This window comes from Xenopus tropicalis, chromosome 5 (assembly GCF_000004195.4).
Source record: "Xenopus tropicalis strain Nigerian chromosome 5, UCB_Xtro_10.0, whole genome shotgun sequence".
NCBI classification, from domain to species: Eukaryota; Metazoa; Chordata; class Amphibia; order Anura; family Pipidae; genus Xenopus; species Xenopus tropicalis.
This window is the reverse complement of record NC_030681.2, coordinates 61349480-61366046: the sequence shown is the minus strand read 5'-3', so window position 1 is coordinate 61366046 and position 16567 is coordinate 61349480. Positions and strand designations below refer to the sequence as shown.

The following is a 16567-nucleotide window of genomic DNA, read 5'->3' as shown; positions in this document are numbered from 1 at the left end:
AGGGCACCCACTCCGTTTAGAAGAAGGGAGGTTCCATTTAAATATTCGGAAAGGATTTTTTACAGTGAGAGCTGTGAAGTTCTGGAATTCCCTCCCCGAATCAGTCGTGCTGGCTAATACATTATATAGCTTTAAGAAGGGGCTGGATGGATTCTTAGCAAGTGAGGGAATACAGGGTTATGGGAGATAGCTCTTAGTACTAGTTGATCCAGGGACTGGTCCGATTGCCATCTTGGAGTCAGGAAGAAATTTTTTCCCCTCTGCGGCAAATTAGAGAGGCTTCAGATGGGGTTTTTTTGCCTTCCTCTGGATCAACTAGTAGTTAGGCAGGTTATATATGGGCATTATGGTTGAACTTGATGGATGTATGTCTTTTTTCAACCCAACTTACTATGTATTTAAGTAAGTCACCTGCTAAAATTAGATTAGTATGGGGAAGTGAAGAAATTTGTTGTTTAAGCCAGGAGAAATATTCATTTTTGGCATTATTTGGAGCATAAGCAGAACATAAGTGCCATGGAGTATCATTAATAAGTACCTCTACCTAAATATATCGGCCTTGCTCATCTTTGACTGATTGTAGTATAGCTACATTAAGTTTGTGGTGAAACAGGATAGCTACACCACATTTTTTATTAACTGCTGGAGAAAAAACAACTTCTCCTACCCAACCTTTTTTAACTTTTCGTTATCTGATTCATTCAGGTGGGTCTCTTGTAAAAAAGCTACATCACATTTAAAGCTTTTTAATTTTTGTATAATACTTTTCCTTTTTACATGATGATTTAATCCATTGACATTCCAGGAAACTATGTTCAATGGTGAAGACTTGTGTTGGAATTATATCAGAAAAGATGAGCAAGAGCAGAATTTGATACTCTAACATATACTCTAACATATGCCGACTATGGTATGCCGATAAATCTAAGATTGTTTCTTCTTGATCTGTTTTCCAGATCGTCTAGTTTCAGTTTTAATTCTTGTGCCTGTTTTTCCAAAGGATCCAACAGAGATTTCAAGTTCAGTGTATCATTCTGAATTTGAGAAACTGTTAAATCAAATTCATTAAGACGTTTCTCGTGGTTGCCGAGTTGTTCAAATATGTTGGTAATTTTGATACTGTAACATACTTGTAATAACATCCACTGGGCAAAAATATTCAACAATATTAACAATTAATGCGAATAGCATAACAATATTAGGTAGATAAAATAATAAGCTACAAAGGCATAACAATTTTAAACAATACAATCTAATCATATGTAACTTCCTTTTTTCCTAAAGGATAAAGGTCTGAATACTCTCTCTAGAATTAGAAGCCAAATGGATCTTCATACTTGCCACACGGGAGCCAAAAGGTGTCTCAATGTTAGATGGGATTTAAGCTGTCATATATAGCTGTAATGGAGTCCCTTTATTTCATAAGAGTCTTTTCTGCTCCTCTTTCCTCCTGCTTTTTATTTTTTATTTCTTTTTACTTCCCTTTTTTTCTTTTTTCTCATTTTACTTCCCTTTTTTCTTTTTTCTCATTTTACTTCTGCCCCTTTTTTTTTTTCTTTCTTTTTTCTCCTGTAGAGAACAAATAATGTAACCTAAAGATAACACTAAGGTGAATAGAAGAAATGAGATTTGTGTAATTCATTGCTTTATTCATTGGTTCTTATTGTTTTTATAATACAAAGAAACTTTATTAAAATGTAATAAGGAAAATAGGAAGTGACATCAGGAGTGATGTCATCTCCACATGCTTTTTAAACTTGTTCACTACTGACTTAGTGTGAGGCTCTCTGCCAGTCCGGTGCTGTCTCCTGCCTCGGGCCTCGCCTGGGGACCCAAAAGGGCGTCGGTGAAGACCGGAAAGGGCTGGAAGTCCCTGCTGTACTGTAAGAGTCAGATTTTGCATCTAGCGGTCTCACACTGGTTCCTGCCTAACTTGTACGTTACAGTTAGCTTGGGCCAACATGGAGCCATCTCAGGCTGCTGCTTCTGCTACCTTGATGGAATCCATTTTGGAGGCCTTTGTGAAACGTCTAGAGCATCAGGAAACTCAGCAGATGCATCTCTCACAGACTTTACAGCACATAACCACCCGCCTCGATGCGTTACAGGTACCTCAACAAATGCCTCAAATGTTTCCTGATTTGCCGCCTTCTCCACCTCCGGCCTCTTCGACATCACCTCATCTCTCTGAACCCTATGGGGGTGATCCTGAGACCTGTCGGGGGACTTTGAACCAATGTAAGATTCACTTCGAATTGTTTCCTCATCGCTACCCCAATGAAAAGTCTAAAGTTGCCTTTATCATTGCTCTGCTCTTTGGAAAAGCCCTTGCTTGGGCTTCTCCTCTCTGGGAACGAGATGAACCTCTCGTCAACGATGCAACTGCTTTCCTTTCCACTTTTCAACAGATTTTTGAAAGGTAAATGCCTCAGCTCATCTTATGAGATTCACCCAAGGATCTCGTTCTGCCTCTGACTATGCCATTGACTTCCGAACACTAGCTGCTGAAACTTCCTGGAATAATGAGGCTATGGTGGCAGCTTTTTGGCACGGTCTCAATAACTCCCTTAAAGATGAACTAGCTGCTCGTGACTTACCTCCCCTCTTCGAAGATTTGGTTTCCCTTGTCATTAATATTGACACCCGCTTAAGGGAGAGACAGCTTCAGAGGAATCGTCCTCGGAGATTTGTTCAGCCTCCATACCAGCCTCCATGGAGGAACCAATGCAACTTGGGGCTACCAGGCTCTCCGTTGAGGAACGTAATCGTAGAAGGTCTGCAGGTCTTTGTATGTATTATGGAAACACTGGTCATTTTGTCAAGATGTGTCACAACAAGCCTAAGCAGTTTCCTCAACAGGGAAACTCCAGCGCCTAGGGGAAAACTTCCCGAGGCTAAGCTAATTTTTCCCACCACAATTTTCGCAGCCGAGTTCTGGTGCCTATCTCCATTTCGTCCAATTCCAAGTTCTTAACATAGTATATTTCTTAACATAGTAAGTTGGGTTGAAAAAAGACATACGTTCATCACAATCACCCATAATGCCTATACATAACCTACCTAACTACTAGTTGATCCAGAGCAGTGCTGTCCAACTGGCGGCCCGCGACCCCCCTCTGTGTGGCCCCCCACCTGTCTGGCTGCTTTGATGGCTTACTCTTGTGTAAGCTTTAAATGGTATCAGTACTGTGATTAACTGCCCCCCTGCATGGTTCTCACCTCAGATTAAGGCTGTAATCAGGCTGTATTGTTTAAATATGTAATCCCCTGTACTGTTCACACCTTTTAATCTCTGCATTGTTCACCCCCTGCAGTGTTCACACCTCAGGCGCAGGCTGTAATCACCCTCATTGTTCCCCTGTTCACACCTCAGGAGCAGTAGAAACCCACAAATAATCCCTGCACACTGCAAAAAGAACATATACTGAGGTGGTACTTCAATTAAAAAGTTTTTTAATATATACAGTGGAGGAAATAATTATTTGACCCCTCACTGATTTTGTAAGTTTGTCCAATGACAAAGAAATGAAAAGTCTCAGAACAGTATCATTTCAATGGTAGGTTTATTTTAACAGTGGCAGATAGCACATCAAAAGGAAAATCGAAAAAATAACTTTAAATAAAAGATAGCAACTGATTTGCATTTCATTGAGTGAAATAAGTTTTTGAACCCTCTAACAAAAAAAGACTTAATGAACACCTGAATGATTCTGTGAGTGACTGGGAGAAGGTCCTGTGGTCTGATGAGACCAAAATAGAGCTCTTTGGCATTAACTCAACTCGCTGTGTTTGGAGGAAGAAAAATGCTGCCTATGACCCCCAAAACACCATCCCCACTGTCAAGCATGGGGGTGGAAACATTTTGCTTTGGGGGTGTTTTTCTGCTAAGGGCACAGGACAACTTATTCGCATTAACGGGAAAATGGACGGAGCCATGTATCGTGAAATCCTGAACGACAACCTCCTTCCCTCTGCCAGGAAACTGAAAATGGGTCGTGGATGGGTGTTCCAGCACGACAATGACCCAAAACATACAGCAAAGGCAACAAAGGAGTGGCTCAAGAAGAAGCACATTAAGGTCATGGAGTGGCCTAGTCAGTCTCCGGACCTTAATCCAATAGAAAACCTATGGAGGGAGCTCAAGCTCAGAGTTGCACAGAGACAGCCTCGAAACCTTAGGGATTTAGAGATGATCTGCAAAGAGGAGTGGACCAACATTCCTCCTAAAATATGCGCAAACTTGGTCATCAATTACAAGAAGCGTTTGACCTCTGTGCTTGCAAACAAGGGTTTTTCCACTAAGTATTAAGTCTTTTTTTGTTAGAGGGTTCAAAAACTTATTTCACTCAATGAAATGCAAATCAGTTGCTATCTTTTATTTAAAGTTATTTTTTCGATTTTCCTTTTGATGTGCTATCTGCCACTGTTAAAATAAACCTACCATTGAAATGATACTGTTCTGAGACTTTTCATTTCTTTGTCATTGGACAAACTTACAAAATCAGTGAGGGGTCAAATAATTATTTCCTCCACTGTAGTTATTTTGCAGACTGTAGGAGCAGTGCCAGCATTGTGTCACTGTAGGCTGCCTGTGTGTGCCATACACACAGGCATCATAGGGCAAGCAGAGTATGGCACACACAGGCAGGGTAGGGAAGGCAGAGTATGGCACACACAGGCAGAGTATGGCACACATAGGCCAAGTATGGCACAAACCAGCCAAGAATGGCATACACAGTGAGAGTATGGCACACGCAGGCAGGGTAGGGAAGGCAGAGTATGGCACACACAGGCAGGGTAGGGCAGGCAGAGTATGGCACACACAGGCCAAGTATGGCACAAACCAACCAAGAATGGCACACACAGTGAAAGTATGGCACACAGACAGGGTAGGGAAGGCAGAGTATGGCACTCACAGGCAGGGTAGGGAAGGCAGAGTATGGCACACACAGGCAGGGTAGGGCAGGCAGAGTATGGCACACACAGGCAGGGTAGGGCAGGCAGAGTATGGCAGGTTTTTGCTGTACTACAACCATTAATATGGGTATGGTCATGTGATAACATGGGTGTGGTTTCAAGTGGGTGCGGTTTCAAAAAGGGGAGTGGTCAAAACTGGCTTCCATTATCGGCCCTCCACCACGTAGGTCGGAAAAATTCCGGCCCTCGGTACAACAGAAGTTGGACAGCACTGATCCAGAGGAAGTAAAAAAACCCCATCTGAAGCCTCTCTAATTTGCCGCAAAGGGGAAAAAATTCCTTCCTGACTCCAAGATGGCAATCGGACCAGTCCCTGGATCAACTTGTACTAAGAGCTATTTCCCTTAACCCTATATTCCCTCACTTGTACTGAGAGCTATCTCCCATAACCTTGTATTCCCTCACTTGCTAAGAATCCATCCAGCCCCTTCTTAAAGCTATATAATGTATCAGCCAGTACAACTGATTCGGGGAGGGAATTCCACAACTTCACAGCTCTCACAGTAAAAAATCCTTTTCGAATATTGAAATGGAACCTCCCTTCTTCTAAACGGAGTGGGTGCCCCCCACCTACTGGTAAATAAAACATTAGAAAGGTTATTATATGATCCCCTTATATATTTATACATAGTTATCATGTCACCTCTTAAGCGCTTCTTCTCCAGTGTAAACAGACCCAACTTGGCCAGTCTTTCTTTATAACTGAGACTTTCCATACCCTTTACCAGCTTAGTTGCCCTTCTCTGGACCCTCTCTAATTCAATAATGTCCCGTTTAAGCAATGGAGACCAAAACTGAACAGCATATTCTAGATGGGGCCTTACCAGTGCTCTGTAAAGGGGAAGAATAACCCCCTCCTCCCGTGAATCTATACCCCTTTTTAATACATCTCAAAACCTTGTTTGCCCTTGCAGCTGCTGCCTGGCATTGCTTGCTACAGCCAAGTTTATTATCTACAAGGACTCCAAGGTCCTTCTCCATTATGGATTTGCCTAGTGCAGTCCCATTAAGGGTATACGGGGCTTGCATATTTTTACATCCCAGGTGCATGACCTTACATTTATCCACATTAAATCTCATCTGCCACTTAGCTGCCCAGATTGCCAGTTGGTCAAGATCCTGCTGCAGGGATGTCACATCCTGGATAGAATTGACTGGTCTGCAGAGTTTTGTGTCATCTGCAAACACTGATACATTACTCATAATACCCTCCCCCAAGTCATTTATGAACAAGTTAAACAAAAGTGGACCCAGTACAGAACCCTGAGGGACCCCACTGAGAACCTTATTCCAAGTAGAGAATGTACCATTAACAACCACCCTCTGTACCCGATCCTGTAGCCAGTTTTCAATCCATGTGCAAACGACTTCACTAAGACCAATAGACCTTAGTTTAGAAAGCAGTCGTTTGTGGGGAACGGTATCAAATGCTTTGGCAAAATCCAAATAGATTATATCTACTGCATCCCCACTGTCCAGCTTCTTACTTACCTCATCATAAAAAGCAATTAAATTGGTCTGACATGACCTGTCCTTCATAAAGCCATGCTGATTACTGCTCATAATGGCATTCTCCAGTACATAATTTTGTATGTGATCCCTTAACAAGCTTTCAAATAACTTGCCCACCACGGATGTCAAACTTACAGGCCTATAATTGCCAGGCTGAGATCTTACTCCCTTTTTAAATATAGGAATGACATGCGCCTTCTTCCAATCCCTAGGTACCATACCTGATGAAAGAGAGTCTGAGAATATCAGAAACAAGGGCCACTGTAATTCTGCCCCTAGCTCTCTCAGTACCCGAGGGTGTATTCCATCTGGCCCAGGTGCCTTGTTTACATTTATCGTGTGTAACCCTTTAAGCACCATATCCTGTGCCAACCACTGTGTAGTTGGAGCTGAGGCAACAGTGCAGCTCTTAGGTGGGAATTGGCCCACTGGCTTCTCTACTGTATACACAGAAGAAAAGAACTGGTTAAGCACATCTGCCTTTTCTGTATCCGCTGTAACCATATTGTTACTATAACTCAATGGGGCCACACCCTCAACCTGCATCTTTTTACTATTAATATACTTAAAAAACTTTTTGGGGTTAGTCTTGGCCTCGGCCGCGATGCGCTCCTCATTTTCTATCTTTTTCTGTTCCTGCCAGGCCTTCCTCGACTCGAGAGCTGCTGGAAACTTTACTGACCTGTCCTTTGCCAAATCCTCTCGAATCCCTTTGATGCCCCTAAAAGTTCCTCTGTCTGCTCAGGTTGTCGATGGCAGACCTGTAACTCCTGGCCTCGTGACCTGTTCCACCACCCCTCTTCGCTTAAGAGTGGGGTCACTACACTCCGAAGTTATCACCTTTTTGGCCATCCAGTGTCCTGCCACACCGATTATCCTAGGTCTCCCATGGTTACAGAAACACAATCCCATCATTGACTGGTCTGTTGGGGATATCACAGTCTGGAGCCCATGCTGTCGTGCAAATTGCCTCGATAACTCTGCAGTTTCCCTTTCTACTGTTTCTGTTAAACATCTGCCTTCGTGTTACTCAGACTTTGCTGATGTTTTTGAAAAGAAAAATGCAGAGACCCTTCCTCCACACCGACCTTGCGATTGTCCTGTTGACCTGATCCCTGGTTCAGTCCCCCCTAGAGGAAGGACCTATCCTCTCTCGATTCCTGAGACCCAAGCAATGAAAGATTATATTCAGGAGAATTTATCTAAAGGGTTCATTAGAAAATCCAATTCACCCGCTGGAGCTGGATTTTTCTTTGTCCAGAAGAAGGATGGAGGAGTAAGACCATGCATCGATTACCGTGGCTTGAATAAGATTACCATTAAAAACCTTTATCCCCTTCCCTTGATACCTGAACTTTTTGATCGCCTCAACGGTGCTAAGATCTTCACCAAGTTAGATCTGCGTGGGGCCTACAACCTTATCCGCATTCGTCACGGAGACGAATGGAAGACGGCTTTCAAAACCCCGTGACGGTCATTATGAATACTTAGTCATGCCATTTGGTTTATGCAACGCTCCTGCTGTCTTTCAAGACTTTATTAATGACATTTTTCAAAATATTCTTTTTTCCCATGTGGTGGTATATCTAGATGATATACTGGCATTCTCTTCCTCCATACTTGAACACATTGCTCATGTCAAACAAGTACTTCATCGCTTAAGAGGGAACGATCTTTATGCCAAGATTGAAAAATGTGACTTTCACAAATCTGAAATTTCCTTCCTGGGCTATGTGATTTCCTCCTCGGGCTTCAAGATGGACCCTGCCAAAGTTTCCGCTGTCATTGACTGGCCTTCCCCTGTTGGCTTAAAAGCCATCCAACGATTCTTGGGTTTTGCAAATTTTTATAGAAGATTCATCAAGGGCTTTTCTCAAATTGCTGCACCCATTACCGCTCTCACCAAGAAGGGGGTTAAAAACACCTGGTCCTCTGAAGCTAAAACTGCCTTTGAAAAACTTAAAGCTGCATTTTGTTCTGCTCCAGTCCTGATTCATCCAGTTCCTACTCGTCCTTTCATTCTAGAAGTGGATGCTTCTGATGTCGGTGTTGGAGCGATTTTATCCCAACGACCTTCTTTTCAAGGTTCTCTGCATCCCTGTGCCTATTTCTCCCGTAAATTTTCTGCTGCTGAGAGAAACTATGATGTAGGCAATCGAGAACTATTGCCGATCAAACTCGCCCTTGAAGAGTGGAGGCATCTTCTGGAGGGATATTCTGAGCCTATTACAATTTTCACTGACCACAAGAATTTAGAATATATTTCTGATGCAAAAAGACTCAATCCTCGTCAGGTTCGGTGGGCTCTATTCTTTTCGAGGTTCAATTTTTTTATTTCTTTTCGTCCGGAGTCGAGAAACATTAAGGCAGATGCCTTGTTTAGGTCACTTCAATTCACAGAAACCCCTGATAACCCTCCTGCTCCCATAATCGCTCCGGAACGTTTATTGCTCCTGTCACGCTCTCTGCTAATTCTGCTTCTGCCTGCCCTCTGGATAAGAACTTTGTCTCTCCTTCCATGGTTCCCCAAGTACTGCAGTGGGCTCACTCTTCTTTGTTGGCCGGACATCCGGGTACTAAGAAGACTATGGATCTTGTCCGCAGATATTTTTGGTGGCCTTCTCTAGCACAGGATGTTTCTCAGTTTGTGTCTTCCTGTACTGTCTGCGCACAACAAAAGATTCCTCGTTCTCTACCTTGTGGTTTGCTGATGCCGTTGCCAGTGCCCAGACAACCTTGGACTGACATTGCTATGGACTTTATTGTTGATTTACCCAAGAACTCTGAGTTGACTACTATTCTGGTTGTGGTAGATCGTTTTTCTAAAATGGCTCACTTTGTCTCTTTGAAGAAATGGCCTTCTGCTCCCGTTTTTGTCAAAGAGATCTCTTGTTTTCATGGTTTTCCATCCAGTATTGTTTCTGACCGTGGTGTGTAATATGTTTTCAGATTTTGGCGAGCTTTTTGTAAATTACTGGGGGTCAAATGAAATTTCTCCTCTGCTTACCATCCCCAAAGTAACGGCTAAACCGAGAGAACTAACCAATCTTTGGAACAATTTCTTCACTGTTTTATTTCTTCTAATCAGGATAATTGGTCAGAATTACTCCCATGGGCTGAATTTGCACACAATAATCTTAAACATGAGTTCTTGGGGTTTTCTCCTTTTTTTTGTGTTCATGGATTTCATCCTTGAGCTCTTCCATCAGCATTTATCAAATCTGATGTTCCCGCTGCCGAGGTTATGGTCTGGGATTTTAAGAGTCTATGGTCGCATGCTCATCAAGCACTCCAGAGGGCTTCCTTCTTCCTTCAGAAGACGGCTGCTGATAAACGACATCGTCCTTCTCCTTCTTTTTGTGTGGGAGATTCCGTGTGGCTTTCTACTAGAAACATCAAGCTTTACCAGCCTTCTCACAAATTGGGTCCACATTTTATTGGTCCCTTCACCATCAAGGACATTATTAATCCAGTTTCTGTTAAATTGGATCTTCCCTCCAACATGAATATTTCTGATTCCTTTCATGTGTCTCTACTCAAACCTGTGGTCAACAATGTGTTTTCTGCGGCTTATTCTTCTCCTTCTCCGGTTCTCCTGGATGGCCAACAGGAATTTGAGGTACAGGATATCATTGATTCACGGAAGTCTAGAGGTAAAGTTCAGTATCTTTTGCATTGGAGGGGTTTTGGTCCAGAAGAAAGATCCTGGGTTAGTGCTAGAGATACCCATGCTCCTCGATTGGTTAGACCCTTTCATAGAAGATTTCCTGAGAAACCCTGGGAGCCCCCGGTGGGTGCTCCTGAGAGGGGGGGTACTGTGAGGCACTCTGCTGGTCCGATGCGGTCTCCTGCCTCGGGACGCGCGGGACGGCAGACGCGCGCTACTCACCCCCTTCGCTTCTGGCCGGTTGTGTGTCCTGGTGGACGGCAATGTGCAACTGCGCATGTGCGGTTGTGCATAATGAAGCCTTCCGACGCCATCTTGGTAAAGGTTTTTAAAGGTTCCTGTTTCCTCACTTCCCTGCTGTTTTTGGTGCCAAGAATTGCCTATTTAAACTGCCTGCTCATTCTCTCCTTGCCCAAGCTTGCTTCTGGTTGTTATCAGTACCTGCTCAAGATCCTGTATTTGTGTACTTCTGGTTTTGCCTTCGGCCTGGTTCCTGACTCCATCTCTTGCTGCCCTCCTCGACCTTTGCCTGTATCCCGACTACGATTTTGCCTAAACCTTGCCAGTTCTTCGTATTTTTCATCTGTACTATAAAAGTTTGCAGGGCCCCAGCTTGGACCGCAGCAGAAAGTTCCGGGTCCCTAAAAGGGCGATGGTAAAGACCGGAAAGGGCTGGGAGTCCCTGCTGTACTGTAAGAGTCAGATTTTGCATTTAGCGGTCTCACGCTGGTTCTTGCCTAACTTGTACGTTACACTTTGTACCTATGAATATGTGTGGCAACACACGAAACGTGTCAGGTCTGGATCCTTGAATAAAGCTTTTTGAAGTTTTACAACCGCTGTCCTGGTTGAGTGTCCTCGTTGAGTGCATGCCGGTGATGTTTCTACACCTGATTTGAGGTCGTGTTTTCCCTTGCTGCGGGTCTGGGGCATTGCACCTGGGCCACTGAGAGGAAGCAGTGAGTGTATATCTAACCATTCACAACTGTACATAGTACATTAATTGCACTAACATGAAGACTGAATACCTACAGAGTGAGGGGTTCTGGGCATAAGCACCCAGACCTGTAGTCTAATTTGGTGAGCGTTTGGCGGTGTGTTCAGTCTGTAGTGTACTGAGAAGGTATTGAAACTTTGCCTACAAAGCAGTTCTAGAGATTTGGTCCATTAAAATGCCTGCATCCTCATCCAAACACAGTCCCCTGGGTTGATTTTGAGAATGCCTCTATTTTCCCTTTACAAACATCACTATGGACAGTCACACAAAATATACAGTCATACCACATATCAAACCCCATTATTCTACATGACCTAAAGATCTTGGCCCTTATGAAACCTAAAATAAACAGCAACCTATATCCCCTGGTAGGGAATTCAGACTACTTGCATTAATTTAGACGCGATGTGGTTTGCGTTATCGAACTCGTGATGAGCGGTTTAGTCGCGATAATTTCGTATTAGCGATCCGAAAATCATGAAATGTTCGTATTTAACGACCGTAAACAGCTGGTTCCTGGATTCCGACTTTGATCCTACTGTACATGATTTTAGATGCCTCCCATAGGAATAAATGACACTCTGCAGCTCCAACCTGGCCAAAGGAAAGTCACAATAACGAAGCTTGAATGAATCCAAATCTTTCGTACTCGGCGCAACAATACCATTTTTTCGCGATAATTTTGCTGCAAAGTACGAAATTGTCGCTAAAGTTACGAAAAATCGCAGAAAATTTGCTAGGAGCCTACATTTATTAAGAATTCACCCCATACTTGAATAAATCCCACTGCCAAGTCCATATTGCATTGCCAAAGGCTCACGAACTGTACTTTTCTATAATTACCGCCTGCCTCAAGTAGGTGTTAATTTTCGCACAGATTAATGCGATATTTAGCAAGGATTTGTGTTTGTGAATCTTGCGTTAGTATTATTTCTGCGCGCAAATTAACGCAACGCATTAAAATTAACGCATGTGGTAGCGCGAAATTCAACGCATGCGATATGCGACTTAACGCATGCGATAATACTTTAGCGAATCGTGCGTTAATTTTCTCGTCTATTTTAACGCAAAAAAGCATGCGATAACACTTATCGACCTTTAGTAAATCAGCCCCATGGTCACTTAAGGTCAGAACCCCCAGACACTTTATGTAAATATATGAGAGAATGGGATGCAGATTTACACTCCCCATTTCCTTACCAAAAATGGGTAAAATATGGCAATCCACAAAAAAGATTTCCATGTGTTAGAATGGCCCAAAGTCCAGATCTAAATCCAACTGAGAATCTGTGGCAAGATCTGAAAACTGCTGTTCACAAACGCTGTCCATCTAATCTGACTGAGCTGGAGCTGTTTTGCAAAGAAGAATGGGCAAGGATTTCAGTCTCTAGATGTGCAAAGCTGGTAGAGACATACCCTAAAAGACTGGCAGCTGTAATTGCAGCAAAAGGTGGTTCTACAAAGTATTGACTCAGGGGGCTGAATAATTACGCACACCCCACTTTACAGTTATTTGTAAAAAATGTTTGGAATCATGTATGATTTTCGTTCCACTTCTCACGTGTACACCACTTTGTATTGGTCTTTCACGTGGAATTCCAATAAAATTGATTCATGTTTGTGGCTGTAATGTGACAAAATGTGCAAAAGTTCAAGGGGGCCGAATACTTTTGCAAGCCACTGTATATCACAGTAAAAACATTTTTTTGACCATGCCCACTTTATGGTCACACCCCCAAACAAGCCCATTTTACAAAACAACACCTGAGTGGCATAAAACACACAAAGTGCACCAGAAGACAGACACAGTGGATCCCACAATATTATGACATGTTGTGGCCCTAAGCATTCCATGAGACTGTGGCACCTGCGTCATGACAGATTCAGTGTTCCACAAGCTTTCCATGCTTCTACCATGCTACATTTTGGCCCTCAGCTTTTTAAATCCCCTAGCGTGACTCTACCCATAAAGACATAGCACATACCAGCAGTAGCATCAGTGCCCCAACAACTGTGAAAGCAGACAGATGAGCATGTTATTTTAAATGCTCCCATATATGAAATGAGACACAGTGTTTTGCCAAGGAATGACAAAAAATGTGGGTAGGGAGGGTGGCCTTTTTTAAATAAATTAAACTCCAACACCTGCAGGGAGTCATGACATTTTATATATTAAAAAATACCTTTATATCTTTAAATAACTTCATTCCAATGCAGGCATAGTTCACTCTCTGGTTTCATACCACATTAGTGTTTATGCCTCCTTCCTTCATTGTCAACAATGTAACTCTTGTTTCAAGCACAATCATACACTACACTTTTTTATAATTGTATCATATTATATCATATACATATTTTTAGTCATCTTTGTTGACTTATACATGTATTTGAAATTATGGACTGCATACCTTCATAACTTCAACTTGTAGATCCTCATGGAGAGATGGTGTTACTTTAACCGCATTCAGCATCTGGTTAAGTAGCTGGTGCTCATCTCTGTCTTTTTCCACAGATACAAATCTGTCATCAGCTAGCATCTTCTGTTATAAATCAATGGAAAGCAGTGTGTAAGCTCTGAGGTCAACCATTTGTGTAATTTCATTTGGAACAGTGAAATTCTCATAACTGTACAATTAAATGAGATTCTGGGAACTTCACTTATTCTGTCCCTTTTGCTAAAATAACTGTTGGAAACAGGCACTTCATTTTAAAAAATAATTGCTTGTCTGTTTTACAGTAAATGTTTTGTAGTAAATGAAAATCAAAAGGTCAATCACTGTCATGGAGCAGGCAAAAAGAGACAGGGCAGTGGAGTAGTAGTACTTTGGAGTAGAAAGAAATGGGTACCCATTTTAGATTCGGGGGAATGTGTACTTTCCAAAAATATATGACTTTCTGGGGTGAGCGTACTTTTTACTAGCTTTATCCCACATATAATGATGTAAATGTGTTGATTTTGCAGGAGCTGAAATGACAGAAATGATAGATCATATGGGGGTATGTTCACATTGGGGCCCCTACATGCCACATACTTAAGTAAACCTATACATATTGGGTATCAAACTGTTCAGTGGACCCCTGGCGTTCATATTTAGGGTGTTTTATTTGGTTACTTTATGACCTGTAGGAGATAAGATACTATAGACTGGAAGCTTTGAAGCGATTTTTTTAAAAAATCACAAATTTTGATGAAAACCAATAACTTAAGGAAATCATTGCGACTTGATAGTTTGGAGTAGACAGACAGTTCTGCCTATTCTGTATTCCCCAGAATCTGTTCTTTCCAAAAATGTACAATTTTCTGGGATAAACCTTCTGTTAGTGGAATTTTTGTCCTTGAAATCTAAAGTATGCAGCTTTCTGGAGCAGTGCTTTGGAAATTTGGTAGTGTACTGCTGGAAGTTTTTGACCTATACAAGTGAGAAATCTCTATAAAACTATATACTGTATATTTGGTATTGGCACATTCAGGAGACATCCAAATCAGTTGTATATTCGTGCATAAAATAATTTTTGTTTCTAGTATGTGTGTTTATATTATGGAAAATTTGATTTTTTTGCATTTTTAGACATTTAGAAGCCTATATCTTGTTACAGAATTGGAATTACACAAAAATTCTACCATATTTTGAAAGCTTAGGTTGTTCTGAAAAAAACGATATATTGTTTTCCTGGGTAAACTAAAAGTCCCCCCGAGGAAAGGCCCCTAAAGTGAAACAGTGCAAAATGTTCAAAAACTGTCTGGCAATACAAGTTCCGCTTTGACCAAAACGGCTGGCAGTAAAAGGGTTAAAGTAACATTAATGTTTTATAATTGTTCTGAATTCCAGCAAATAAACACTAACTACTTCTTTAAAGTAGGCACTTGTGCTTAAGTCATTTTAGGACCTGTTCAGTGTGTGTATGAAGTCAGTCTGGAAATGCCTTCTGACACTCCTACAACAAGTGCCCACCTGAGAGAGGGTGGGGAAGTAAAAGACAACCTCCTCTGTGCTGTGTGGTACAACTACATCACAGTATTGCCCACAAATACTGTTTTTATGCTAAAGCATTCACATTTTTGTTATAGTACCATACCTGCATACCAGCCAAGGCATGTTGGGCCAGCTTAACATTCTTCGACTCCAGAGCAAGTTGGAGTGGTAGAAGACATTTCTCCCTAAAAATAAAAGTAAAATACCAAAAAAACATGAGAAGCCATTTTGAATAAACAAATAACAGTATTATTTTATAGGATATACCTACACAATAGATATTTAAAGGAATACTGATTTTTTTTTATATTTAATTTTGAAATTTTACATGGGGCTAGCCATATTCTTGCTTTCCCAGTGTGCCACAGTCATGTGAAGTGTGCTCTGATAAAATAGTAACATGATAGCAGCTCCCTGACACCTATGCTAAAGGATACAGCTACCTGAACTGAGAGTGCCTCTGGAGTATCTTAGGGTGGCTTCAGGTATTTCCCTGCCAACTTAAATACACTGTGGAAAAACCGCCCCATGTACCGTGATAATTAGCTTTTACAGTAAAGGATATACAGATATATACAAACACAATATGCACTTGTAAATAATGGTAAACTGACTTCTATGAACAATAACTCCAGATCCTAAATTCATTATACAGTGAAGGGCAGAAGTAGTGCCATCTTAAATACAGTGAGAGACAGTGGGCAGTAGCAACACAAATACATTAAATACAATGAGAGGCAATAATTTCTGAAACCCCAGACTCCCTTATCCTTACAAAAAAGCTGTTTCCTGGGGGCTGGAGAAGATTTCAGCATTATGGAGATGGTAAAAAAATCAAGAAACTTTTGAATTTCTAAACGTGCTTAACATGCCCCACCTAATAGCATTCAAGCAAAAAAAATGATGAATTAACCTAAAGGATCCAACATCCTTTTTGGGAACCAATCCCAAAGGTGACACCCTGAAATCTGGAAAGGGGGGTTCAGTTAATGGACCAACCACCCTACCCAAAGCTACTTCTTTTTGGATTTTTTCAGCAACCAACTGTGGGTTAACCCTAATGCATTTTAAATTATCTGGAAAAGGATGAACACCAAACTGATCCACCGAAGGGATCCAAAAACCGGACTCAAATCCCTTCTCTAATAAAACTGCCATCTGCCGTTTTGGGTACAATCTAGGGAAGCATTACGGCTAACCTCACTGGTGTTATCTGATCTATTACTGGGGTCCTTGGGGGATGATTTAGCTTTGGCTCCTGCAGGAGGACCCTGCCCTTGAGGCCTGGGGATCAACATGCCAATCCAAAGGTCAATGTCCCTGGTCCTCCAAGGAATGGACCTCTGGATAGCCATCTTTTGCCGGAAGCGGTCATCATAAATAAACTAAGCCAGTGCTGTCCAACTTCTGTTGTACCGAGGGCCAGGATTTTTCCGACCT

General features: G+C 42.0%; 1 protein-coding gene across 1 annotated transcript in view; it reads right to left on the bottom strand.

Annotated features, from left to right (window-relative positions):
• Positions 1-16567, bottom strand: part of arfgef3 (ARFGEF family member 3) — a 629444-nt gene that overhangs the window by 578157 nt on the left and 34720 nt on the right. The window contains exons 3-4 of the mRNA XM_031902164.1: positions 15231-15312; positions 13562-13693 (exon numbers count right to left, since the gene is read on the bottom strand). Of these exons, the coding sequence (XP_031758024.1) occupies positions 13562-13693; positions 15231-15312 (214 nt within the window). The remainder of the gene's footprint in view (positions 1-13561; positions 13694-15230; positions 15313-16567) is intronic.